Here is a 25701-nt window from a genome sequence, read left to right as displayed (position 1 = left end):
CACTGGATGAAAGTAGCAGTGTTTGGGAAATGAAGAATTTCCCTCTGGTTGAAGTAGGGGAGGTCCAGGAGCGGCTCAAAGGGATTAATGCACACAAATCCATGGGCCCAGATGGGTTACATCCACGTGTGCTGAGGGAGCTGGTGGAGGTGATTGCTGAGCCGCTCTCTATCATCTTCAACAAGTCTTGGAGAACAGGAGAAGTGCCTGAAGACTGGAGGAGACCCAATGTCACTCCAGTCTTTAAAAAGGGCAAGAAGGGGGAACCTAGTAACTATAGGCCAGTCAGCCTCACCAGAACAGCTTGTTCTGGATGCCATCTCCAAGCAATTGGAAGAGAAGAAGGTCACGAGGAGTAGTCAGCATGGATTCACCAAGGGGAAATCATGATCAACCAATCTCATAGCCTTCTACGATCTCATGACAGGCTGGATGGATGGAGGGAGAGCAGTGGATGTCATCTACCTTGACTTCAGCAAGGCTTTTGATACTGTCTCCCATGACATCCTGATAGCAAAGCTGAGAGAGCATGGGATAGATGAGTGGACAGTGAGGTGGACTGAGAATTGGCTGTCGGACCGAGCCCAGAGGGTTGTGATTCATGGAGCAGAATCTGACTGGAGGCCTGTTACTAGCAGTGTTTCCCAGGGCTCGGTGTTGGGTCCAGTTCTGGGCTCCTTGGTATAAAAAGGACAGGGATCTCCTGGAGAGAGTCCAGAGAAGGGCTACGAAGATGATTAAGGGGCTGGAGCATCTTCCCTATGAGGAAAGGCTGAGTAAGTTGGGACTGTTCAGCCTTGAGAAGAGAAGACTAAGGGGGGACCTAATTAAAGTTTGTAATTATCTGAAGCAGGGGATGCAGGGGGAATCAGCCAGCCCCTTTTCAGTGCTCTGTGGGGATAGGACAAGGGGCAATGGCTGCAAGTTGGAGCACAGGAAGTTCTGCACCAATATGCGGAAGAACTTTTTCACAGTGAGGGTGACAGAGCCCTGGGACAGGCTGCCTAGGAAGGTGGTGGAGTCTCCTTCTCTGGAAATATTCAAGACCCGTCTGGACGCCTATGTGAGTGATATGTCCTAGGGAGCTGCTTTGGCAGGGGGGTTGGACCTGATGATCTCTCGAGGTCCCTTCCAACCCCTACAATTCTATGATTCTATGATTCTATGATACACATCAGAAATGTATTTTTAAAGGTATCTGACCTCTAGAGGGTCAGAGCATAAGGAATCTCGCTATGCACACCTTAGAGATACAGAATAGCTGAACAATCAAGGAAGAACCCAGAAGATGTGATCACCTGTCAGCTGAGCTGCTTAGAATGAAGCACCAACTTTTTCTATATGGACATAAGTGGCTTCAATTTACACAGTGCTGTGCAGACAGAACTGAATCAACATCTACTGCAGGTCACAGCAGAGTCAGTGCACCACCACACACTCACACCTCATGGAGCTTCTCCTGATGCATATTTATTCCTTAGAGCAATTTACACCATGTGTGATTTGGTTCTAGACTTCCTTTCAAACTGCTGCAGACATGAGAGCTTCAAGACTACACAGCCCAGAAACAGTCAGTTCAACATTCCATAGTGTTTTGGGAATATAAACTGAAATGTTTCTTTTCCATACACAGCAATTTTCTGAGAGTAAAACAGCCCTTTCATACAAAGTTTTGAAGAGCACTATGCTGTAACAAAGTGTCCTGGTTTCATCTAAGATAGAGTTACTTTTCAGCATAATAGCTAGTATGACACTATGTTTTGGGTTTGTGCTGAAACTCACACTGATAATAAAAGTATGTTTTTGTTATATAGAGATGTTTGGGTTGTTGTTGAACAGTGCTTGCACAGAGTCAAGGCCTTTTCTGCGCCACACACCGCCCTACCAGCCAATGAGCTGCGGGTGCGCAAGGAGTTGGAATGGACACAGCCGGGACAGTGGACCAATAGGATATCATATGATACTGTGCTCAGAATGTAAGGGGCTGGCAAAAAAAGAAGCGATGACATTTGTCTTCCCAAGTCAACGTTAGGCATGATGGAGCCCTGTTTTCCTGGGGATGGCTGAACATCTGCCTGCCCGTGAGTAGTGGTGAATGAATTCCTTCTTTTGCTTTGCTTGTGTGTGTGGCTTTTTTCTTTACTTATTAAACTGTCTTTACCTCAATGCATGCATTCTCACTTTCACTCTTCCAATTCTCTACCACATCCCACTGGTGGGGGGTGACTAAGAGGCTGCATGGGGTTTAACTGCCAGCTGGGATTAAACCTTGACCTTTTTTGGCCTCCCCAGTCTGGAGCACAAAGGGTTTGAGATAATGACAGATTTGATTGGAATGTGCTAGATCAAATTTATAGCTGTCATTGCTGTTTATCTATGAATTGACAGGCTCCTGTGCTTGCCATGGTGTTTCCTTGCTTTACTCTGTGGTAGAGTTAAGTGCTCATTTGTGTCAGCTACTTGCTTTTGTTGCTTGCTCCGGTGCTGTACTGCTCATCATCTTACTGTGCTGTGCCTGGGAATGTTTTGGTAAGAGCAGTGGCTGTGCACCTGGGCTGCCAGATGCCCCTTGCTGCTGTATCTGTGCTGCTGCACTGGACAGGCTGAAACTCCAGTGTGAACTTGAGTCAAAGGGGCTGTGACCAGCGGATGAATCCACGTGGGAGCAGGACACCCTGAATTTTCTGCAGCTGTGAATAAGTCCTCACCAAAGCAGGTATATCTCAAAGCATCTGTGGCAGTGGTTTTTGTCTGTGCCACTCATTTAATCAAATGCCTCTGGTTTTGGATATAGCAGGCTGTTGTGATGTAACCTGACAGGCAGCTAGAACAATGACACGGCTCCCTTGCCCCCTAGTGGGATAGGGGAGAGAATCAAAAAAAAAACAAACAAACAAACAAACAAAAAAAAAAACCCCAAAAAACAACCAACAAAAAAAAACCCGACAAAACTTGTGGGGTGAGACAGAAAGCGTTTAAAAGGGCAGAAAAAAAAGAGAATAGCAAAAATAACAACAATAATGATAGATAACAGTAAATAGCTGATTAGCTATTTACAAATGCACTGGCACAGGCTCCCCAGGGAAGGGGTCACAAAACTACTGGAGAGTGCCCAGAGGAGGGCAACAAGGATGGGGAAGGGTCCGGAGGGGAAATCTTATAAGAGGCTGAATTCTCTTGGTTTATTCAGCCTGGAGAAGAGGAGGCTGAGGGGAGACCTCATTGCAGTCTATGGCTTCCTGACGAGGGGGAGCAAAGGGGCAGGTGCTGATCAGTGATCAGTGATCAGTGATCAGTGATAGAACCCAAGGGAACAGCATGAAGCTGCGATGGGGGAGGTTTAGGTTGGATATTAGGAAGAGGCTCTTTACTGAGAGAGTGGTCGGGCACTGGCACAGGCTCCCCAGGGAAGGGGTCACAGCACTGAGCTTGACTGAGTTCAAGAAGCATCTGGACGATGCACACAGTCCCATGCTCTGACTTCACTGGCCCTGTGTGGAGCCAGGAGTTGGACTTGATGATCCTTATGGGTCCTTTCCAACTCAGGTTATTCTGTCATTCTGTGATTCTATAGAGTACATCAAACAGAGTTTCAGTAGTTTCTAAGGCAGACTTTTTTCAGGGATGTGAATGAAGAGTCACACTGGGCATACCACTATGATCTCTCATTTGAAATCAGTGCTTGATGAGGTTCTGGCCACATCTAGCTGTGAAAACTCCAAATTATTTGTTCAGGTTTTTAGTGGGGTTTTTTTTTCATAGGCATGTACCACATCTGTCATTTTGAAAAGATCCATACATTAGTTTCTTCTTTCAAATTCCCTGTCTATTTTAAAGCAATGTACCATTTCACTAAAAGCCAACAGCATGTAGCATGTATGTGATGTCACTGAAGCAGGAGTGCATAACTCAAGACTTCTTGAATTCCTTAATGCCTGATTTTGGAAATAGTTACCTGGCAGTGTAAGAGAAGTTGAGAGCTTGCCAGTGGTTCAGCGCAGTGCATCTGAGAGAAAGTTGTGTCCCAAGCACTCAGCCTTCCCTAAGACAAGTGGCATATATATGCTGACCCTCCTTTCTGAAAGCCAGCATACTTCAGATAAGGCTTTTGTGAAGTCACACTGTCCTCTGACCTTTTAGCTGCTGAAAGTCTGAGAAAGCGGAGTGCAGAAAAGCAGCTGTTTTCAGGCAGAATTCAGAATAGAACTAAAAGGGATCAAGCAGTCGCCACCTGGTGACTGAATCATGGTGATATTTCCATTCCTGCCAGTTTCAGACTCACCATGTTTTTCCCTCGGCCTAGATACAGAGCTAAGCATCACAGCACCACGGCCTGCAGCCCACTCCATTGGCTAGCCATTGCCAGAGGTATGCTGGCGTCTGGGTCAGGTGCTGTGTGGATGCAGCCAGCCATCTTCCCCACTTCCTTTGGGGTCCACTGTTCTGTCCCCGCTTGCTCATGGTGACTGTAGCTTTGCCCACACTTGGAGCACACAACTCTTGGACTAGTTGCCAGCTCTGACTTGCCCCTCAAAGGCAGAGCAGCCTGCCTGGCATGAGAAACTTGAAGAACAATCTCCCTAGGAAGTTGTTTTCAAAATGAAACACAACTTAGAGATTAAGCAAAGTTTTTTTTAACTTGCTGAAGGCAGTTAAAGAGGGGCCAGAAAGACAAATGCTTTCTAAGTCCTGGTGGCTCAGCATGACAATGTCTTGAAGAGAACCTGCAAAGCTTTGGCTGTTACGAGTGCCTGCCATCCTTAGTTTCAAGTATACCACTACATGGCCTGTGTCAGGTGGATCAAGCACCCATACATGCTGCTAATGTGATATGTGGAGCTCAAGCCTTCAACTGAGATGATAAAAAGTGATTATCAGCAGTCGCCCTGGAGACAGACCTGAATGCCTCATCAGAGCTCATCTTCAGAATCAGAGAAGGTGCCTTAAGGTAAGAGATCTACAAGTACCTTGAGATGTTGGGTGTTTCAGTTTCTGAAAGCACTGTGCTGAGGTTTTGTCTCTTGTGTGTGTTTGGCACGGGAAAGCTTGGACATTAAGATGACAAGCTAATAAGTGAACAGCACCTACATGCTACCAGGCATCTGAAAGCAATTGTGCATTCACAGATTATTTGGAATGACTCTGTAGCAAGGTACAAGTAGCACATTTTAGGGATTAATACTAGAACCAAGGCAGGTTAGCATCTTTACCCATAAAATGGTGGGATGGCACATACTCTCAGAAGGTTTGAGAACCCATACTCACCTGCATGGAGAGATCCAGCAAGCATTTACTGTTGGCTGGAAGCACTCTCTGAACAGGGAAATAAAACCAAACCAATACAAAACATGTGGTTTGAGGGAAGAAGCACTGTTTGAACTGTAAGAGCTGAGGCAACCAATCTCCCACTTGTGCAAGCAAAGAGCCCAAATTCAGTGCCACAGACAATTTTTTCAGTACTCCTGAAATCAAAAGGCGAGGCTCTCTTTATTCTTCTTTATATCTCTTGCCAAATTCAGCTCCAGCTGTGCCCTAGCTTTCCTGATCCCATCTCTGCCCCCCCAGGCAGTGTCTCTGTATTCTTCCCAGGATGTGTGTCCCTGCTTCCACTGCTTGTGCACTTCCTGCTTGTGTTTCAGTTTCTGCAGGAGGTCCTTACTCATCCATGCTGGTTTCCTGCCTTCCTCGCCCAATTTCTTGCACATGGAAATCAAGTTCTTGTGAAGTAACAAAGAGCTTTAAATAGCTGCCAGCTCTCTGCTGCTCCTTCATCCCAGGGGTAGTTTGCCATGTGGTCCCATCCACCAATTGCTTGCACAACTCCTGAGTTTGCTTTTCTAAGGTTTTGGTCTTGCCCTAAACACTTTTTGCCTCACCTTTATCTCCAGATCAGGAATAGAGATAGAGACAGTTCTACTCTCACTTTCCTCCCTGCTCAAGCTCTGCCCAAGGGAGACTGCCTTGGTGCAGCATCAGGCACTGAGACTCTAGAGGGAAGAAGAGGAGAATATGATGGGTTATTTCCCAGTCAGTACAGTCCACAGCCCCTTTTTCATTCCTGTGATATCTTCATTAGAAGAGTGATACAACAATAGCTCAGGACTCTGCAGGAGGTGACAACATACCCATAATCATGTTGTGGGCCAGGGAAAGGAAGAGCCCTTTGAACTTTTGGTGTAGAGTTCTCAAACCAAAGAGGAATTTCTCTACTGTAAGAAGGATGTGAAGATCCTTGAATGTGCCCAGGGGAGGAAAAGAAATCCCAGTAAAAAGGCAGAAAGGCATATCCTACGAGGAGCGCCTGAGAACTTTGGGCTTGTCTAGTTTGGGGAGGAGGCTGAGGGCAACCTCAAGGCTCTCTGCAGCTTCCTGGGAAGCAGGAGGAGAGAGGGAGGTGCTGGGCTCTTCTTTCTGCAATCCAGTAACAGGACACGTGGGAATGGTTCAAAGCTGCACAAGGGGAGGCTCAGACTGGACATGGAGAATAAATGTTATGAGGAGCAGCTGAGGGAACTGGGGTTGTTTAGTCTGGAGAAAACGAAGTTGAGGGGAGATCTAATTGCTCTCTATAACTATCTGAAATGAGTTTGTGGAGAAATGGGGTCTGACCTTTTCTCCTTAGAGACAAGTGACAGGACAAGAGGAAATGGCATCAAGTTATGTATGCCAGGGGAGGTTTAGATTGGATATTAGGAAAAACTTCTTCACGGAGGGCGCTGTTAGTCTCCGTTCCTGGACGTATTTAAAAGACAGTTAGATGTGGTGCTAATGGACATGTTTTAGTGGTGGTTAGCAAGTTAGGGTAATGGTTAGATTTGATCTAAAGAGTTCCTTCCAACCAGAACAATTCTATGATTCTACGATTCTATGAGGAAGCATTTCTATACCAAGTGGAGGGTCAAACACCACAACAGGTTTCCTAGAGAGGTGGTCAGTGCACCAAACCTGTCAACGTTTGAGGCAAGTGGGCAATGCCCCTAACAATGTGCTTTAACCTTTGATCAGCCCTGACTTGGTCAGGCAGCTGGACTTAGACAATGGTGGGAGGTTCCTTCACACAGAAATAGTCTATTCTGGGCTAAATGGAGTCTGTTGATACCTCTTCAGTGATACTGAAATGCAAGGTTCATTTTGTTGATTAAGCAATTAGAGGAAAGTGCTGCTCCTGCAGATGAGTGGCAAGATGGGAAAGCTGATAACTTTTTTACCTGGGGCCATGAACCCCAGCAGCTCTTAGCTGTCATTTGCTGGAGTTACTGTATAAGAAAATTTTAAACATCAGAAACCTGTTTTCATTCTTATGCAGAAATGTGCAAAAGCACAAATTCCCTTTTTGAATTTCCAAGTGTCTCATTTGTACATGCTCATATTACCCCCTAGATACTCCTCAGAGCACCAGAATGGTCCAGAGATTTCCTGGGCTTCTCCTGATGGTATTTGAGTTAGTGACTGATTATATGTATCATCTCTATGGCTCACTGCATGGGTACTGATTAAACAGGGATGCTAACATGGTGCTTTCTGTTGTCATCTCCCTTCAGAACACCTTGGCAGATGCTTCTCAGGCCTTGCAGTACACTGTCTCCAGACACTGTGGCATGCCCTTCTCCAGCCTGCCTCACACACAGCTCCAGAAAAGAAGAGCCCCAGTGCTGACTGATGACTATAAACCCCTCCTTTGCCTGCAAAGCGCCCATTGGGCATTTGGGGAGAAGAAAGCATTCTGCAGGGAGGTTGCATGGGCCCAGAAGCTCCTCCAGTAATTCGACCTTATTCCTGCTCAGGACTTTGGTTTTCGTTTTCACCAGAGCATTGTCCTCCAAGTCTGGCTGCCTTTCTCCACCTTCCCAGAATGAAAAGATCCTCATACATGTGCAGAGCACTGGAGAGTGGGGCAGAGAAGCAGGCAACAGGAAGACCACTCCCAGGTCGATTGTCAGCCTCCAAGAGTCTCCAGAGTTGATTTTTCACCATGTTTTCACCAGGTCCATTGGCTGATGCCATAGGCAGTTTGGGTCCTGCCTGTGTCTTTTGGGTGCTCCTTACCATGGGTAGCATGGAGGTACCTTGGGCAGAGAGTACCTAAAAAAGTGACTGGCTTTCTCTCTAGGGAAGCAGCAGCTTATGGCTTGGAGGCCAGAGATGATGGAGATGGACCATCTGTGGTTGCCTTCTTTCCCCCACTCTCCCAGGAAGAGACGCCCATCAAAGACTGCCTTTGGGCAGAGCAACAGAGAGCAGGAAGAAGGGCTAAGCATTAAAAAGAGACCAGAGCTGAGGGCCTGCTGATGCTATCCTAGCTGCATGTCCATGGGCTCCTGTGGCTCTAGTCTTACAGGCTGTGTTGAGACCAAGCTCCTGCATTTCATCAAATATGCTTCCAGAGTGCACCAAAGAAGTTCAGGAGGATGGAACAGACACACCCACCACCATGTGCTGCTGGGCCACGCTTTGTATGGAGAGAGCAGGATGCAACCCTTGGGGAAACAGGCAAATCCCTCTCCAGGCACTGCCCCAGGCATGGCAGGGACTTGAGAGACATGAAATGTCTGGGTCACACTGGCAGTTCTGGACTCAGAGAGTTGGGCTTGTTTAGCTCAGTGAAGAGAATGTTCCAGGGACGCCCTCTTGCAGCTTTCCAGTATCTGAAGGTGCCTACAGGAAAGATGGAATGGCACTGTTTACAAGGGCATGGAGTGATAAGACAAGGGGTGATGGCTTTGAGCTGAAGGAGGGTAGATTTACATGAGATATTATCTAATTCTTTACTGTGAGCATGGTGAGGCCCTGGCACAGGCTGCCCAGAGAAGCTGTGGCTGCCCCCTCCCTGGCAGTGTTCAAGGCCAGGCTGGATGGGCAACCTGGTCTAGTGAACGGTGTACCTGCCCATGGCAGGGGGGTTGGAACCAAATGATTTTTGAGGTCCCCTCCAATCCAAACCATTCTGTTGTTCTATGATTCTGTCCTGTCCTGTGGTGTCTCCCAGTATAACAACCTTTGGCAAACGCACACCCTGGGCTTGGGGCTGCAGGCAGCCATACACACACAAAAAGCCATACACTTTACTCCCCCTCCAGGTAGAACAAATTATGGACAGTGACATCACCAAGTGATGGCTTCTGATGTCACCAATGAATGGACTGCAACATCTCCAAGTGATGGACTATCACAGCCCCAAGCAATGGATTGTGATCACATGTCCCTCACTGCTTATATGAACCAAGAGTCACTCGGTTCATGCCTGCCTACACTCCAGCTGAGCAAGTAATTGAAGTTGAACAAGGCTATTGCTGGAGCTGAGGTTGTGCTTGGGGAGCTCTTCACTGAAACTCTCAGTGCCCAACCCAGAGCCACTGAAAGATTTTTCCTGGCCTTGCCTGGTTCAGGCAGCCAGTGCATTCAGGTGTGCTTGCAGCACTTCACAGATGTGAGCTGTGCTGAGAAACCTCACCTGGGGAGCTGGGAGGGTTTCTTTCTTGAGTGTCCTGGACATTTCTTCCACTCCTCCATGAGACTAACAAATGACTGTTGCTTCTTTTTTCTTTTTCCAGCATAACACCCACTGCTGCAGAACCTGTGAGAGGGAGTGGTTCGACTTCCCTGGCTCTTTCCAGCTCACCACAGCACATGGAAAACACAGTAATGGAAGACCGCTGTCCAATATGTCTGGACAGATCAGAGGAGGCCAGTTACGTCGTGCCATGCCTCCACCAATTCTGCTACCCATGCATCACGCGGTGGGCTGAGAGCAAGCCCAAGTGCCCCCTCTGCAAGAGGAAGATGAGGTCCATCTTGCACTCGGTGCAGGCAGACAACAAATTTGAGGAGTATGTCCTCCCATCAACTACAGCACCATCAGTTGTCGTCCATGAGACAGGAGGAGCTTCCAGAAACCCATCCGCCCACACCCCCCATCAGTCTGCAGCACCCCAACAACCACTGCCACTGGGTGGCTTCTATGCCTATGTCTGGGCATCCATCTTCCGTGTCTACCCTGCTGTCCTCCATCCTCTGCTGCCCTGGCTCCATCAGGAGCTGCAGCAGCTCTTGGAGCCTGGCCAGGATGCAGCAACAGTGCAAAGCCTTGTCCTGTCCAGCCTGCGCTTCTTTGGTCTGGATAAGGAGGCTCTGATCCACCTGCTGCAGGTCTTCCTGGGTAGGCACACAAGGATCTTTGTCCAGCGGCTTGTGAATACCGCTGTGCAACGGTGCAGCAGGCGGGCACGATATTACCTGGGCCTTGAGGATGCTCGTGATGCTGGAGGGCAAGACGGCAGCTCTGAGTCCATTCCCAGCCACCCTGCCTCCTGAGAAGAGTCTTCTACCTCCAGCCCAGCCTTTTGGGGGGATCCTCCCCCAAGCATCCTCATTCCCACCCACAGAGAGCAAGAAGAGCCACAGGAGGACCCAGAGAAGGCTGTACTTGGGCCCTTTGCATGCAGATGGGACAAGCAATGCTCCTCAGGAGACCCTTTCAAGCCACAAAGAGGAGAACTGTCACCCTGAGAACCCCTCCCAGGCCCACAAGAAGCCACCATCAGTGACACTGGGAGGCTGCCTCTGGGGCAGCCAGAGCACAACCAGGCCCCCTTTTGCCTTGCTGGTCATGATTCTTATGACGCAGCCCAGGACACAGTTGGCTTTCTGGGCTGCGAGCAAAAATTTCTGGCTCCCTTCATCCCCCAGCCAGTATTGATACCAGAGCTTGCCCACCCAGATGCAGGACTTGGCACTTGGCCTTGTTGAATTTCATAAGGTTCACATGCTCCTGTTGTTCCAGCTTGTCCAGCTCCCTCTGTATTTGGCATCATAGAATCATAGAATGTGTTAGGTTGAAAGAGACCTTTAAAGGTCATCTACTCCCACCCCTCATAGTAAGAAGTGACATCTTCACTAGATCAGGTTGCTCAGAGCCCCATCAAGCTCTGAGAGCAGGGATGGGACCTCCACTACCTCTCTGGACAACCTGTTCCAGTTATCTTCCACCCTCAGACTGAAGAACTTTTTCCTAATATCCAACCTAAACCTACCTTTTTTGAGTTTAAAATTATTAACCCTTGTTGTATTGCCACATGCCCTCGTGAACAGTTCTTTCCAGGTTTCCTATAGGCACCTTTCAGGTACTGGAAGGCCACTATAAGGTCTCTCTGGAGCCTTCTCTTCTCCAGGCTGAACAAGCCCAACTCAGCCTATCTTCATAGAAGAGGTGTTCCAGCCCTCTGATCATGTTTGTGGCACTTCTCTGGACCTGTTCTAAGAGGTCCATGTCCTTCTTGTACTGAAGGCTCCAGAGGTGGATGCAGTACTCCAGGTAGGGTCTCACAAGAGCAGAATAGAGGTGCAGAATCACCTCCCTTGTTCTGTTAGCTGCCTTCCTTTGATGCAACCCAGGATGCAATTTGCCTTCTGGGCTATGAGAGTACATTGTTGTCTCCTGTCCAGCTGGTCCTAACATACTGTGAAATGCTCTAAGAGGAAAATGTTGGGGGAAGAAGATTGTTAGGCACTTATTGTTTTAAGATTGAGTTTCACTTCTCATTATCCTCATGTTTTCACCGAGTACCTTCTTGGTAAGGGGTGGTGGTGGTGGTAGTTAGATGCACTTTTCATACTGTATTGAGTTTGTTTTGCCCATGACACCAACTGTGGAATGATCTCTCCCTGTCCTTATCTCCACTCCTAAGCCTTCCAGTATATATTTTCTCCCCTGTCTGTTGGGGAAGACAGCAGGCCTGCCAGCAGCCTAGCTCTCTTCACCCAAGATTTAGGTCATGACAATGTCCTTGTGTTCCCATGAGGCGGAAAAAGTTATTCATGCTGAGAGGAACTTAATAATCACATTCTCAAAACACAGCGGCCTTGATGATAGGGGTACCCTAAACCAGTAAGTTGTTATGGGAATAACTTGGGAGGAATGGAACATGTTAAGAAACAGCCATAATAAGATGGTCAAAACAGCCAATGCACGTATGTTTTTAGGCATCAAAGGTAAACTAATGATATTTAGCTATATGTTCATCAGAACTCGTTATAATCACTAACCAATCAGTAGGGTGTAAACAGTGTATGTAACCAACTAGCAGTTTTTTAGGTTGCCACGTCTGCAGTAACAAAGGTATATAATCTGTGTGATTTCACCCAATAAACAGCTTCACCTAAAATTCGTATTGAATTGCATGTTGCTCATTGCCAGCTGCCACACCTGTCCAGCTGAGAAGGGGGATGACAGAGATTTTACTGGGCATCTGGCCTCCAGCCAGATTAAACCACTGCACATACTCAGCCCTTTACAGATGTCACCACCCCACACCAGCCTCCCCAGACCACTTGGGAAACTTCTGTGCCAACAACAGGAGATCCCAACTACCTTTGCCCTGTGTCCTAGTTTCAGTCAGGATTGAGTTAACTTCTTTTGTAGCAGCGGATGGAATGCTGTGTTTGAGAGTTAAAATGAAAGCAGTGCTGATAACACCCTGATGTTTTTAGTTGTTGTCAGACAGTCAAGGACTTTCTTCATATTTCTCTATTAATCATAGAATCATAGAATTGTAGGGGTTGGAAGGGACCTCAAGAGATCATTGGGTCCAACCCCCCTGCCAAAGCAGCTCCCTAGGACATATCACTCAGGCGTCCAGGCGGGTCTTGAATATCTCCAGAGATGGAGACTCCACCACCTCCCTGGGCAGCCTGTCCCAGGGCTCTGTCACCCTCACTGTGAAAAAATGAGAAAGGAGGGGGATGAAGCCAGGACAGGTGACCCAAACTGGCCAAGGAAAGTATTCCATGCCAATTACGTCCTGCTCAGTATAAAGGGGGGCTGATGGGAGGAGGAGCAGGAGGCTCCAGGACGCGTGGTTTTTGGGGGACGGTCGGGTTCCGGGACGGCTCTGGGTGGCACGGCCTGAGCTGTGGGTTTGGTGAGAAACTGCATTGTGTATCAACAGCTTCATAGATTTTTGCTCTGAAGTCCTATTAGCATTGTTATATTGTATCTTTCTGCTATTTTAGTAAACTATCCTTATCCCAACCTACGGGCCTTTTAGTTTCTTGGTTTTGGGGTTATTTGCCCCTTCCTTTTCCCTTCCCTTGCCTCTCACCCCCCCTTCCCCCTTCCCCTGCTCTTTTCCTTTAGGGAGCAGGCAGCTGCGTGGATCTCGGCTCTCAGCCGGGGTAAAACCATGACACCCTGGCAGTGTGCATGCTCTGGGCTTGGGAGTTTCTTTATGCCCAAGAATCAACCACCCCACTGAGCAAGCAGTACTTTTGCAGGCCTTTCAGTGCCACAGAGCACTGAAAAAGGGTGGAGACTGGGACTCCCTCTAACGATTGCCTCCCAGAACAGCAGGCAGAGCCATCATTCAAGTTGTTACCCAAGAAAATCCTGAGTCTCCCTACCAGGGCACATTGAAACTGAGAGTCAAGCAGGGCAAGTTCATGGTGCCAGTACTTTGTTTAACTTGCAGGTAAGTTCTTTAGAGAAACACATAAAAGCCTCTTCTTAAGTTGTGTTAGATAATGTTCTTTTTCTGGAACTGGCTAACAGAGAGGGGAGGAATAGAAAAATTCCCATGGTTAAGTAGGAAATGATTAGGAACCTACTTAGCCAGTTAGATTCTAACAAGTCAATGGGGCCAGATGGGATTCACCCAAGGGTATCAGATGTGCTTGTCAAACCCCTTTCCATCTATCAGCAATCCTGGCAGACTGGGGAAGTTCCACTCGACTGAAGGCTGGCAGATGTGACACCTATATAGAAGGGCTGGAAGGAGGAGCCAGGGAACTACAGGCCTGTCAGTCTGACCTCAGTCCCGGGGAAGATCATGGAGAGGGTTATCTTGGGAGCTGTCATGCAGCACATGCATGATGGCCAGGGGATCAGGCCCAGTCAACACGGGTTTACAAAAGGTAGATCCTGTCAAACTAACCTGATTGCCTTCTATGGCAAGGGGACCCGCCTAATAGACAAGGGGAAGGCTGTGGATGTGTCTACCTGGAGTTCAGTAAAGCTTTTGACACAGTTTCTCACAGCATTCTGACTGAGAAACTGGCTGCCACTGGCCTTGACAGGTGGACCCTCAGCTGGGTTAAAAACTGGCTGGATGGCCGGGCCCAAAGGGTGGTGGTGAATGGAACCAAATCCAGCTGGAGGCCGGTCACGAGCGGCGTGCCCCAGGGCTCAGTCCTGGGTCCAGTCTTACTCAACATCTTTATCAATGACCTCAATGAAGGGATTGAATGCTCCCTCAGTAAGTTTGCAGATGACACTAAGCTGGGAGGAAGTGTTGATCCGCCTGAGGGTAGGGAGGCTCTTCAGAGGGATCTGGACAGACTGGACCGATGGGCTGAGACCAACGGGATGAAGTTTAACAAGGCCAAGTGTAGAGGCCTACATATGGGACATAACAACCCCATGCAGTGCTACAGGCTTGGGGAAGACTGGCTGGAGAGCTGTCAGGCAAAGAACCTGGGGGTGTCAGTTCACTGCAGGCTGAATACGAGCCAGCAGTGTGCCCAGGCAGCCAAGAAGGCCAATGGCATCCTGGCTTGTATCAAAAAGTGTGGCCAGTAGGTCCAGGGAGGTGATTGTGCCCCTGGACTCAGCATTGCTGAGGCCACACCTGAAGTACTGTGTCCAGTTCCGGGCTCCTCACCATAAGGACATTGAGGTCGTTAAGTGCAGAGAAGGGCAACCAGGCTGGTGAAGGGGCTGGTGGGCAAATCCTATGAGGAGTGGCTGAGGGAGCTGGGGATGTTTAGCCTGGAGAGGAGGAGGCTGAGGGGAGACCTTATCACCACCTACAACTACCTGAAGGGAGGTTGTAGAGAGGTGGGCGATGGTCTCTTCAGCCAGGTAACAGGACATTGGACAAGGGGAAATGGCATGAAGCTGTGCCAGGGCAGGTTTAGATTGGACATTAGAAAAAAATCTTTTACTGAAAGAGTTGTCAGGGGCTGGAACATGGTGCCCAGGGAGGGGATGAGTCACCTTCCCTGGATGTGTTCAAAAAAAGGGTTGATGAGGTACTTATGGTTATGGTTTAGCATAGGATGGGAACGGTTGGACTTGATGATCTTTAAAGGTCTCTTCCAACCTTGTGATTCTGTGATTTTCAAGGCAGAAGGCACCATCAAATGAGAAAGTAAATTTAAAGGACTGTCTTTAATGAATCACTTCCATGCATGCCTTTAAAAACTGCGCATAAATGTATTTTCAGGTATCTTGCAGTTTACTGAAGTAAGACATATAAAAAGCAACAGATTTTGTCAATAAGACCATTTATTTTAACAAATAGATGAGTCTTTATGATGAACTGGAGGCTGCAACAGCCGCTCTCTTGGGCTTCGGTGTGGTTCCCTCACGGAATCCATTCCTACAAGGACAAACACAGTTACCACTTTTGAAAGGATGATTCCTGCTGTGGTTATTTTCTAACAAGTAAAGCTTTATATTGAGTTCACCAGGTTGGGGTTTTTTCTTTCAGTTTATCTCCCTAACAGACTGGAATCACTACAGAGTTCATACATTCAGACATTATTAAGTAAGAATTATCTTATTAACACTGAAGTGCTTGGAATAAACAGTATATGACTTTTGCTCTCTTATGCTGAAGTAAATTTGATTTCTTCAAACAGGAATATTTCAGTAACTGAGTGAACACTGCAAGGCTGCATCAGATCCAGCACACCTGCTGAAGGAACACCTTCCTCTATCTTCCTAATAAGCAACTCAGCAGAAGATTTAACTTTGTAAAGGCAAGGCAACATCTTACAGAAATCCTGTGCCTCCAACCAGAGATTTGAAGAGTTGGACCCAAGCTTGATTTTGGATATGGAATTTTTACTTCAGCAACAGCCAGTGAAGAGCAGGCTACAGCTGCACCCTGTACAGCATTTTCCATCTGCTGCTGGAAAAGACTGCACTGAGAAGAACAGATGACTGTATCCCTCAATTACACGCAGGTCTGAGACTTGAAAGACTCCTACTATGTTTCACTATAAATCCAATGTACGTTTTTATGTCAAGGATCTTGAATTGCTCTGTATTTTTCATCCAGCTGTCTCTTTTAGGAGAGAAAGCTAGAGAGCTCAGTTAAAGAACATGGAAAGCCATACAAAAGAAATTCTTAGCGAGTTTTAACAGTACAGTATCCCCTCTGTTACATTCCAAGTATGTCAAAGATGTGTAATAAGTTTTAGAAACCTGTAAACCAGAATCTGATATTAAACCTATATACTGTTAACTGAACTCCCAACTAAGAGAGTGACTATTTAAGTTACTCCAGTCCTGAACTCTTTTTGTGAGCAAGAAACAGGAATACATTTCAAGACTCGCCTCTTATAAAAACCCACACTTGAGCGCAAGTGGGAATTTCACTGACTCACAAATCAAGACAACACTACACAAACCAGAACTTTTAAGAGTTACGGTAATAAAGCGCCCACACCTGTGTTCTGTACAATCTATACTTAACAGAAACATCAGAGCTTGTTATACACCCCATATACTAACAGTGAGTGCATTGTTATCCTGAAAAGAATATGCAGACAGTTGTGTAAGGCATCCTCAACTCAATTATGTATTTAATAAAACCATACCACATTAAGTGTACTAAATAAAACTGTTAAATTTGAACAATGACTTTTACATTGAAGTGAAATCTACACAGGATTCACCACATCAGTTTGTAGTAAAAGGTTATACCTGAACCGACGGTAGACTTTTTTCAGGTGCCTCATGCGACCAGTACCAGTGGTGTTGCGCCTTTTTGCCTTTGCACTCCAGTTATCTGGAAAATTCAAGTTACTGTTATCCACCCACACTGAACAGTGAAGCTGCACGTTACATCTGTACAGCACAATTACTCAACCTGACAGAAGCAAAAAATACCATTACAAGTGAAGTCAGTTTCTCTGTAGAAGTAGTGCATGATAGCTAAAATGTAGTTAAGTCAACGCCAGTTTGAGAAAAGCTCCAAGCACTGCAAGAGGGCACAGTATTCCTTTTGGGCTGGGAAAAAAAACCCCAGAATACTGAAGGCAAAGCAACACGTTTTAAACTCAAGGCAGTTTAAAAGTTCGTTACGTACACTTTCTCTTACGCTTCGCAGGGTAACCACACTTCCCACAGGTAGACTTCTGCAGATGGTACGCCTTGGACCCACATCGGCGACACAAGGTGTGTGTCTTATTTCGTCGCTTACCGAAGGATGATGTACCCTTCGTCTGAAAAGTATTTCAAGACATGACAGGTTGGAACGAACACTTGCACGTCAAGTTACGTAACTGAAAGAAGACCGACCACGAAGCCCAATAAACACGTCAAAAACACACCTAACTCCGAAATACCAACTCAAGATTAGCGTGGAAGTCGCCTCCATCTTTGGAGATCATTTCCTCTCGTCGCCATGCCATGCCCTCCCCTCTCCCAGAGCCAAGATAACCGCGCCGTGGCTTCGGTTTATCTCCGGCTGCCTCATCCCCCGAGCCGCCGCTGACAAACAGTAAGCGGCAGACGAGCCGCGCACTCACAAGACCGGCGCCGGAACACCCACCCGCTCGCTACGTTATCCTCACGGCGGCCTCAGCCGCGGGGGAGAGGCGGCCGAACCCCAGCAGGCGCGGAGAACGGCCCGAAGCGGACCTGGCAAGCGCCCGAAGGTAGCACGGCCCCGCAGCCCAGCGCGGCCTCCCCGCCCGGGACGAGGAAACCAGCCCGCGACCCCACTCGAGGCAGGAGCAGCGCCCGCCGCCAGGTCCAGGCCCCGGCCCCACAGCGGCGGTCCCGCAGCGGCGTCCCGCCGCCGAACCCGGCCGCAGCATGGCGCAGGGTAGCCCCGCGCTGCAGGCAAGGTCCGCGGGCCCGCAGGACCCAGCAGGACAGCTGATGGCGGCGGATACCACCCGGCACCCCGCGCCCGCTCCCCAGCGCTCACCATCTTCCCCCGCCGCCAGCACCAAAGAGACCGAGCCCCGCCCCGCTTCCGCTATGGCCCCGAAAGCGCTTCCGGGACGCGACGGCAGCGTCCAGCCCCGCCCGGCCGCGGCCTAGCTGAGTTTTGCAGCCGTGCGTGCGGTGCCCCCCTCAAGCCAGGCCTGGCCTGCTGGGACCGGTCGCCCCCATCAAGTCTCCGGTGTCCCGGGTGAGGCCGTTGGGGGCCTGGGCCCCCAGCGCTTGGCTGCCCCCTACGGCAGCGCCCCGAAACCGGTGAGCGGGGTGTCACGGTGTGGCCTAGGCTGTGGTCCGACTGCTTCCGAAATTGATATATGGGACCATATAGAAATAGGGACAACAAGTTAATCACAACTATATATGTGTACTCAAAAAATATAGCCGTAGAACTCAGTCACATAGCTTGAAGAAAACAACTAATGGAGGAGGAAGTCTGTTTTTCTCTCCCTGACAAAGGGTTTACTTGTGAGGAGTAAGAAACGGACTCGCAGTATCTCAAGGGAGTGATTATAAGGAGCAAGAATTCGAAAACCAGATGACATCCACCACAAATACGTCAATAAACATCCTCGCTAAAGGAAAACAGATGGTTAAGAAGGACATGAATTAGCTCAGACTGGTAAGAACACTGCAAGCTTGCAGGATCTTCGCATTTTAGGCAAAGGGTGAAAAAGTACACCATGAGGAAGACCTACAAGGACCACTGCCTGTGTTTCGGAGACCCTTGCCCACAATTTTTGGGAGAATTTGCACAAGCGCGAAGGGCTGATAAGCTAATTAGCACATGAAGCGGGAGTAGGCGGGTGTAGGTAATGAATATGTGTAGGCATCAACTGAACATTCACTGTTCCGTTGTATAAATACGGGACGGTTTTGCTACTCCGGGTATGCGCGCTTGTGGGGGAGCGATCCCCTGTGCCTCTGCGCGCAATAAACGTACCTGCTTTATAACTGCCGAGTTACAGAGTCTGTTTCCGTACGTCAGAAGAACGTCTGAGCGCTGAGGGGTGTAAGCGCTCCCCTGCCCGGTAAGGAGCGTCGGGCGGCCCCACGCTGCCCTACGGGCGCACGGGATTTACCCCCAGGCGGCCTTTGTGCGGCGCTGCCCGCGCTGCTCGGAGTGCCCCCGGAGCTGCTGCAATCCGCAGAGGCGAGCCCCGGCTCTGCCTGCGCCCTTACTAGGCATGGATTTAACGCGCGGAGCTCGGGACAGGGTGCTCGGGGCTTTAGCGGGTACTGTTGAAGCAGGGTGCCTTAAACAACAGGCGGCTCCTGTGCGCTCTGCCAGGCCTCCTGCACCGTGCCGCAGCCGGCCTGCCTGCCTGCCGTCCTAAGTACCATGGTGCGCGTCAGGGAGTGCCACGTCATCTTTCCTTTCGGGTGCACCATTTGAATTCTCACATGCCAGCCTGCCACACACCTTCACAGTCTATATGCAATTTTGTCTTGTTAAGAGGAAATCATGTGTACAGAGGGAAATGGAAGAGATTTGTGTTTATCTTACTACTTAAACACTTCATTGTTTCAGCCGACTGTAGGGTGACATAACCTTGTCTAACAGCTCTTCATAGATGTATGTATTTTTCTGTCGAGCTAGATCTCACTCCTCCTGCTTCTGGTTCACTGGCCAGAAATACAGTTACTCCGAAGTACGGTTGTCTGCTACATGCCTGCAAACCGTGAGGAACCCTACCCTGACAAATGTGGTAAGTCTGTGCACAGTTGAACCCCTTTAACATGGTGGTCACTGTCCAGAAAAAAGGATCATCCCATGGCACAATCCCCAAAGCAGTGACACTGTGCCTGCTGCATTTTCACTCGTGGACAGATCAGCCTGGTACGGTTGTTTCATTGTTATTTTGTCCTCACTCCTTTCCTGTGCATGGCCTCTTGCTGAATTTCTTAGGCATTAATTTCTATGCTGGTAGGCTTTTGACCTCTACTAAGGTTAAGGGTTGTGAAAAAAAAAATTTAGACTTTATCTTCATTGTTTCCCCACACATGGGGGTGGGGCCCAGGCTGTTCAGTGGTCACTTTTATTTTGATTGGTAATTTGAATCACTAGAATAACACCTGAGGCACAGGTCTTTGCTTGTATTTATTTTACCTTGTTTTACTTCACCTGAAGGTAAAATGGCACAGAGTCCATCCATGGTCCCACTGTAGCTAAAGGGCAGGGATGAATGGTTTCAAAGGGTAGATCTTCCAATCTTAAATTAGGTATCTAAAATAAGCTGGAAAAATCATCCTTGGGAAGAACCTTCGCCTTCTATTAATTCTAACAGGAGCCTAGACGGCCCCCCTCAGGCTAGGCACAGAGATGAATGAAGTTAGGTAAGATGAATTTTGCCCTGACTGACTTAAAGAATATATTTTTATGGCAGTTCTGTCTTCCTTGTGAAAATAAAAAATCAAAAGAGAAAACTTGGTGTCCTATGGATGAAATGCTATACAGAAAAAAAGAATCACAATTAACTGAAACAGTATGAATACATCCTACAGTCTGGACTGGGTCATATATCTCCCAGCAGCCTTGCTGTGTGTCTTTTAACTAGTGCCTCCTTTCCTCTTTCCTTTCTTGTTAGATCTCAGAAATCTGGAAGATGTTGTGAAGACATTGGACAGATGCCATGGCAACAGCCTCCAAAGGAAATATGTTGGGGTTGGCTGCCTGCAAGGATATGCTGCCAGAGGAATTATTCTTGTCCTTTGTGGGATAAAAATAATTTTCTTCATTTACATGTCTTCAAACCTGTTTGGGAAGGAAGATTTTTGAATCCTCATGCAGTTGTTTTTAGTACTCAGAACCACTTGACACCTTTAGGGCAAGGAAACGGCAGAGTTGTGGCTGACCCAGTAGCACCACAGAAGCTCTTATCCCTGTTGCAGGTCCTGGCTGAGGGTAGAGTTCACTGACCCCATTGAACTCCAGCCTCATGTACTGGCAGCTGCTGAATGGCACCAGCCTAAATTCAGCACAGACCAACTCATCCTTCTTCTTTGATGCATAGGAAGCGGTCCAAAATTAGGAAAGTGACACACCTGGATTTGGGGGCTGTCTTTTTGATGTTGGAAATAGTCTGTCACTGCAGCCAGTGTCCCGCCACAGCTTCCACCCAGCACTTTGATTCCAGCCAGGTCCAGCTGTGGGAGAACCTATTTGTCATGGCAAACACTGAGGCTATTAAGCATCTAGATCTGTGTTTACTGAATATTGTGGAGGCAAGTGCCTCTCTGCATCCTTAGCACTGTGTTTTGCAACCTGTCTGATCTGGTTGGGGTTGAAAAGCTGAAGCAAAATGAAACACTGGCCCATCCATATTTTCTTCCATCCCTTGGGAGCACTTGTTTTGCAAAGGTTTGGTGTCGTGCTGCTACACTGCCACCAGTGTGCAGTACAGCTGTACGGTCCCTGATGTGACTGTGGTGGGATTTGCACTGATGTAGAGTAGTTGAACTTGGTCACAGAAACTTGAGCACTTGTGTGGGGCAAATGCAAAACTGATATTGAAGCAATTTTTGTCTAATGTCATGTGGCATCACTTACTTATGCTTGTGTAGAGCCATTTGCACAAGCAGGGATGACTTCAAGGAATAGGAACAGTGCAGATTCAAGCTTGATACATGCTGGAAGCTAGTGGATTCTTGACACCAGTTATTTTCAGAGATGCAGCCAAGCTGAAGTCTTTAAGTGTGATCTCTTAGATCAAAGGAACGCTTTTCAGTATCTGCTTGGATATTGATCGTTTTGACCTAGGTAACAAGGGCTCAGGAAGGCTGCAGGAGAACTGAGGAATGAAAGGACAGCATTTTCTTGAAGGTTGGTTTGCATGCCTATGTTTCTGGATATGATCCTGATTTGCAGAAGTAGAGATCTTCATTGGGATTAGCTGGGGAAAAAAGCTGTACAGGATATCTGTTACCAAGCAGCTGCAGGAAATGTAGCTTTACTTATATGGTATCCATGTTCTTTGGCTTGAAAAAAAAAGACAGAGACAGAGAGTCTGTCTGTCTGTCTGCCTGTGTCTTTGGCTGTATGTGTCTGTGTGTTGGTTCTCATTTGAACCAGGAACGTTGGTTACCACAAGATGGCAGTATAGTTCAACGAAAAGTTTTCTCTTTAGTAACTCGGTAAAAACTCTCTACATGGTAACAGTGGTGACTAAACTGAACACAGTACTATCTGTGCAGTTCTTAAATCTCTGTACCAGTAACACCAAGTATGAGCAAACAGCAGTGCTTATGAAAAAAGCTGTTGCATCCTGCTAAGAAACTAATGACTATAATACAATAGGCTTTCTATTTGTTTTAAATGAAAATGGGTAGAAGACAATTAAAGAGCTGCCACTAACTTATGAAATTGCTTGTTAAAGTGTAGTGGAAATGATTGAAAAGTTACAAAACCTCTTTGCATAACAAAGCTTATACAATGTGTATAAAATACATTTGATACTGCTGCTCCCTATAGCGAGTCCTGAATAGGAAGGGATGAGCCCTTTTATCACAACTGTGTGCTCTTTGCAGGCATTCTGAGCCTTTTTTTACTGTAAAAACCAGCACAATATATGACCTCGGATATAGCCCATTGAAATCAATGCCAGAATTTAATAATAAAATCAGTTATTTGAACTCACAGTAAAGAAAAGTGTCCAAGTGTTTTTCTCAATACAGAGCTAGAAATCTGTTGGTCCATTCAGCTAGGAGAATGGGGCCAGCACACCTGTGTACAGCAGAGGTACCTACAAACCTGGGACATGCCTATTTCACAGTGCAACAGCCTCTTACACAACTTTAAAACTTCCCTTTATTTTTAATGCTCATGCTTAGATGCATCACAGGGTTGTAGTGCATCACTGCTGCAGAATGGTGGGTTTCAGAGGGAGTTTCACTGGCTGACCTCAAGCTTGCAGAGGTGGTTGCCTGCCAGTTTGGAAGGTGCATGGGGGAAGGCCACAGGTTCCTCTACAAGGTGACAGCCAATTTCTTCTCAGTTGTGTAACAACAAAATATTCTTGTCTCTTTAGCACTATTTTGATAAAAAAACAATTTATACTGATTGTGTTTTGTTTGACAGTGTTGTCTGAAATCTTTGCTGCAATATTCATGCACAAGTATATGCACACACAAGCCTAGAAGAGAATTTTCCCTGGAGATGCACAAAAAGCATTTGAGGCACCACAGTCTGAAACTGTAGTCTGCATCACATCCCAGGCCCAGCTTCTAACCACGTTCCCCTTGCATTGCAACAGAAAATACTGAGTTAGTCATTATGAAAAAATTTATACTGGTCCACTGCAAGGCACTGGACTTAATTTTCCTTGGGGTGGTACCAGGGTTTTTGAGAAGAGAGTGTCTGAAATGGCCTGTGTGTGGTGGGTTTTGTAGTGCTGAGGCAGATAGCCTGGATGATCTGAGGTTCTTCCCAGCCAATTCCTGTGATGCTGTGACTTTATAGAGGCCTCCAGTATGAGCACAGAACTGTACTGCTCATCTCCCTCACTGTTGTGTTCTCACACAAAGGCGTTTGACCAATTTTATGCTTGGAATAAAAGGTTGGGTCTTCACAAATTCTGCATTCAAATGTTACCTGTTTTTCTGGTCATGGTGTTTGGCTAAATAAATGCTGTGGCCTCTCTCCTAGAAACTTGCCTTGTGCTGACAGGCCTGTACTTTAAATATCTGTCCTTCCCTGGAGTAATGGAGGACTATTCCAGAGTAATGGAGAATTATTCTAAAGCACATTAAACCCAAAAGGTTTATGATTGAACAAAAGAAATGCAAGTATCAACCAATCACATGCATATATATGTGTATATCTCTTTGCAGGCACATACACATGGATGGTACTCAATTAGCAGTAGTGGCACTAACAATGCTTTCTTTTCTGTTTTTTTTTTTGTTGGGGTTTTTTTAACTAAAAACATATCAAAATCTGGTCTGATTCATAGCAAGACACAGCCTAGATCTAAGCACAGACTACGGATGAAATTTACTAACCTGGTTCATTTATACTTACAAATGTTCCGGTATGAGCGATACATGGGCATCCTCTTTGGAAAAGGAGTATGATTTCAACTGCTTGGGAAAAAAAAACACCTTTCCTGCAGAAATGTTGAAGTAAAAGTTTTTGCCTGAAGCTCAGGAGAAGAAGCCATCTTAGATTCAAACAATTGCCTACCTTGCTCTGTCAATTTTCTCATTCTTACGTGGAATTGCTTGCCTGGGTACATCTCTGCTATCACGTTCCCTCTGTGTTACTCAGCTATGTTTCCAGTGCATGTATGAATGATTTCAGCAGCCATTGCTTAGAACATGACTTAATGCTGTCCTCCCACAATACTTCTAGGTGGCTGTAGAAATGCACATACATGCCTTACAGTGCCTCCTTTCTTCAAAGGTTAGCCAGTATTTAATTCTACAAGATCCAACCAGGTTTAGCACCTGTTAGTACTGAAAGCACTGGTGCAGCCTGTACATGGTATGGTGCATTTTCAAAGTTTTCATGTATGGTGCCATTAGAAGTACTTGAAGGTGTGCATAAGTAGAAAGCCATGATTTTCTTTTAGAAATACGTATTTACTTCTCACAAATATTTACTCTTCATGCATTTCAAGCTTTTCTTTAGATCTAATATGCAGGGGGGAAAATGTGTTTGCAGTGAAGTAGAAGGTCAGGGAAGAAAACATTGGAGAAAACTCTGGCACTTGTTTAATCTGAAAGTAGTAAAATAAGCCTACTGTATTACTTGTTAGCTGTTTACTTTGTCTCACATCTCACTTCAGGCATTCTAAAGCATTTACATTTCTCATGCTGAGGGACTACTGCAAATGAATGCTTTCCCTGGTCACCTTGTCCCTTCTCCAGAAATAAAAATGTAAGCTCACTATAAGGCAGGAAAACCCATCACCTGTACAGCACTCATTACCCAGGCTGGAATTGCGAGGTTTGTGTTTAATATTTGGATGTGAGACATGAACTGTAAGAAGAAAAGGCTTTGCAGTGAGGTGAAGTGGGGAGATGCAAGTTCTGTATTTACTGAAAATCAAGCCTGTTTCCCCATGTAAAGTTTGCCTTCCTTCATCAAAACCACTGTTGTACTTCCCTATTTCACCAGCTGAGAAGTTTTCTGAAGTACAAATGCTCTGCTAACAAAGGTCAGCTCAACTCTGCAGCTACAAATACTATCTTCTGTTTATTCTGGAGTATGTTTTCCCTGCATCAGGCATTCTCAGCTTTGTGTTTACTGGAACTGAGGCATACTGTCTCCCTCGGGGAACTCCCCTAACATCCATGCACCATTTCCCTCTTCTACTCCTTCAATAAAAATAGAGGACAAAATGTTGCCCAGCCTTATTAGTGTGTGCAAAGAGGACACAGGAAAGAAATGGAGCTTTGCTGCTTTGCTGCTCTGCCCTCCAAGGCAGGAGGTATGCAGAGAGGTTTTCCAAAATGTCTGTGACTAGAGCTGCACCTTTCTGCCCCTGAAGGCTGCCTTTGAGTGAAACAGGGCAGGCTTGGCTTTGCCAGCTCTCAATGGTGGAGAACATGCCAGTACGTAGGATTTTAGATGTGCTTTATCATATTAGTTAGTAGCTGTTAGTTAGTTGCTGTAAACTAGAAATAGTACTTCAGTTGGGCTTGTACATATGTCACAGAGAGATGTAGCCTTGAGTGGTTGCTTGAGAAGGGAAAAATGCCTGAGGGAGCGTAGCACTGTAAAAAGGTCACAATGCTCTGCATCTTCATTGTCT

The 25701-nt window shown here is 46.9% G+C and overlaps 1 protein-coding gene across 1 annotated transcript; it reads right to left on the bottom strand.

Annotated features, from left to right (window-relative positions):
• Positions 1-15259: 15259 nt before the first annotated feature.
• On the bottom strand, positions 15260-18034 carry RPL37 (ribosomal protein L37). The gene is made up of 4 exons (XM_084278795.1): positions 17934-18034; positions 17088-17223; positions 16703-16787; positions 15260-15371 (listed from the first exon to the last, which is right to left on the bottom strand). Exons 1-4 carry the CDS (start codon positions 17934-17936, stop codon positions 15302-15304), a joined length of 294 nt encoding a protein of 97 aa, XP_084134921.1. The 5' UTR covers positions 17937-18034; the 3' UTR covers positions 15260-15301.
• Between the last annotated feature and the right edge of the window lie 7667 nt (positions 18035-25701).

This window comes from Gallinula chloropus (assembly GCF_964237585.1).
Source record: "Gallinula chloropus genome assembly, chromosome: Z".
NCBI lineage: Eukaryota > Metazoa > Chordata > Aves > Gruiformes > Rallidae > Gallinula > Gallinula chloropus.
This window is presented reverse-complemented; position numbering and strand designations above follow the sequence as displayed.

Bases quoted from the DNA above. Each gene is read 5' to 3' on its own strand.
- RPL37 (XM_084278795.1), bottom strand. The intron at 16,788-17,087 runs GTACGTAACGAA...TGAATTTTCCAG, and splicing joins TGCGAAGCGTAAGAGAAAGT to ATAACTGGAGTGCAAAGGCA. The intron at 15,372-16,702 runs GTATAACCTTTT...TTGTCCTTGTAG, and splicing joins AAAGTCTACCGTCGGTTCAG to GAATGGATTCCGTGAGGGAA.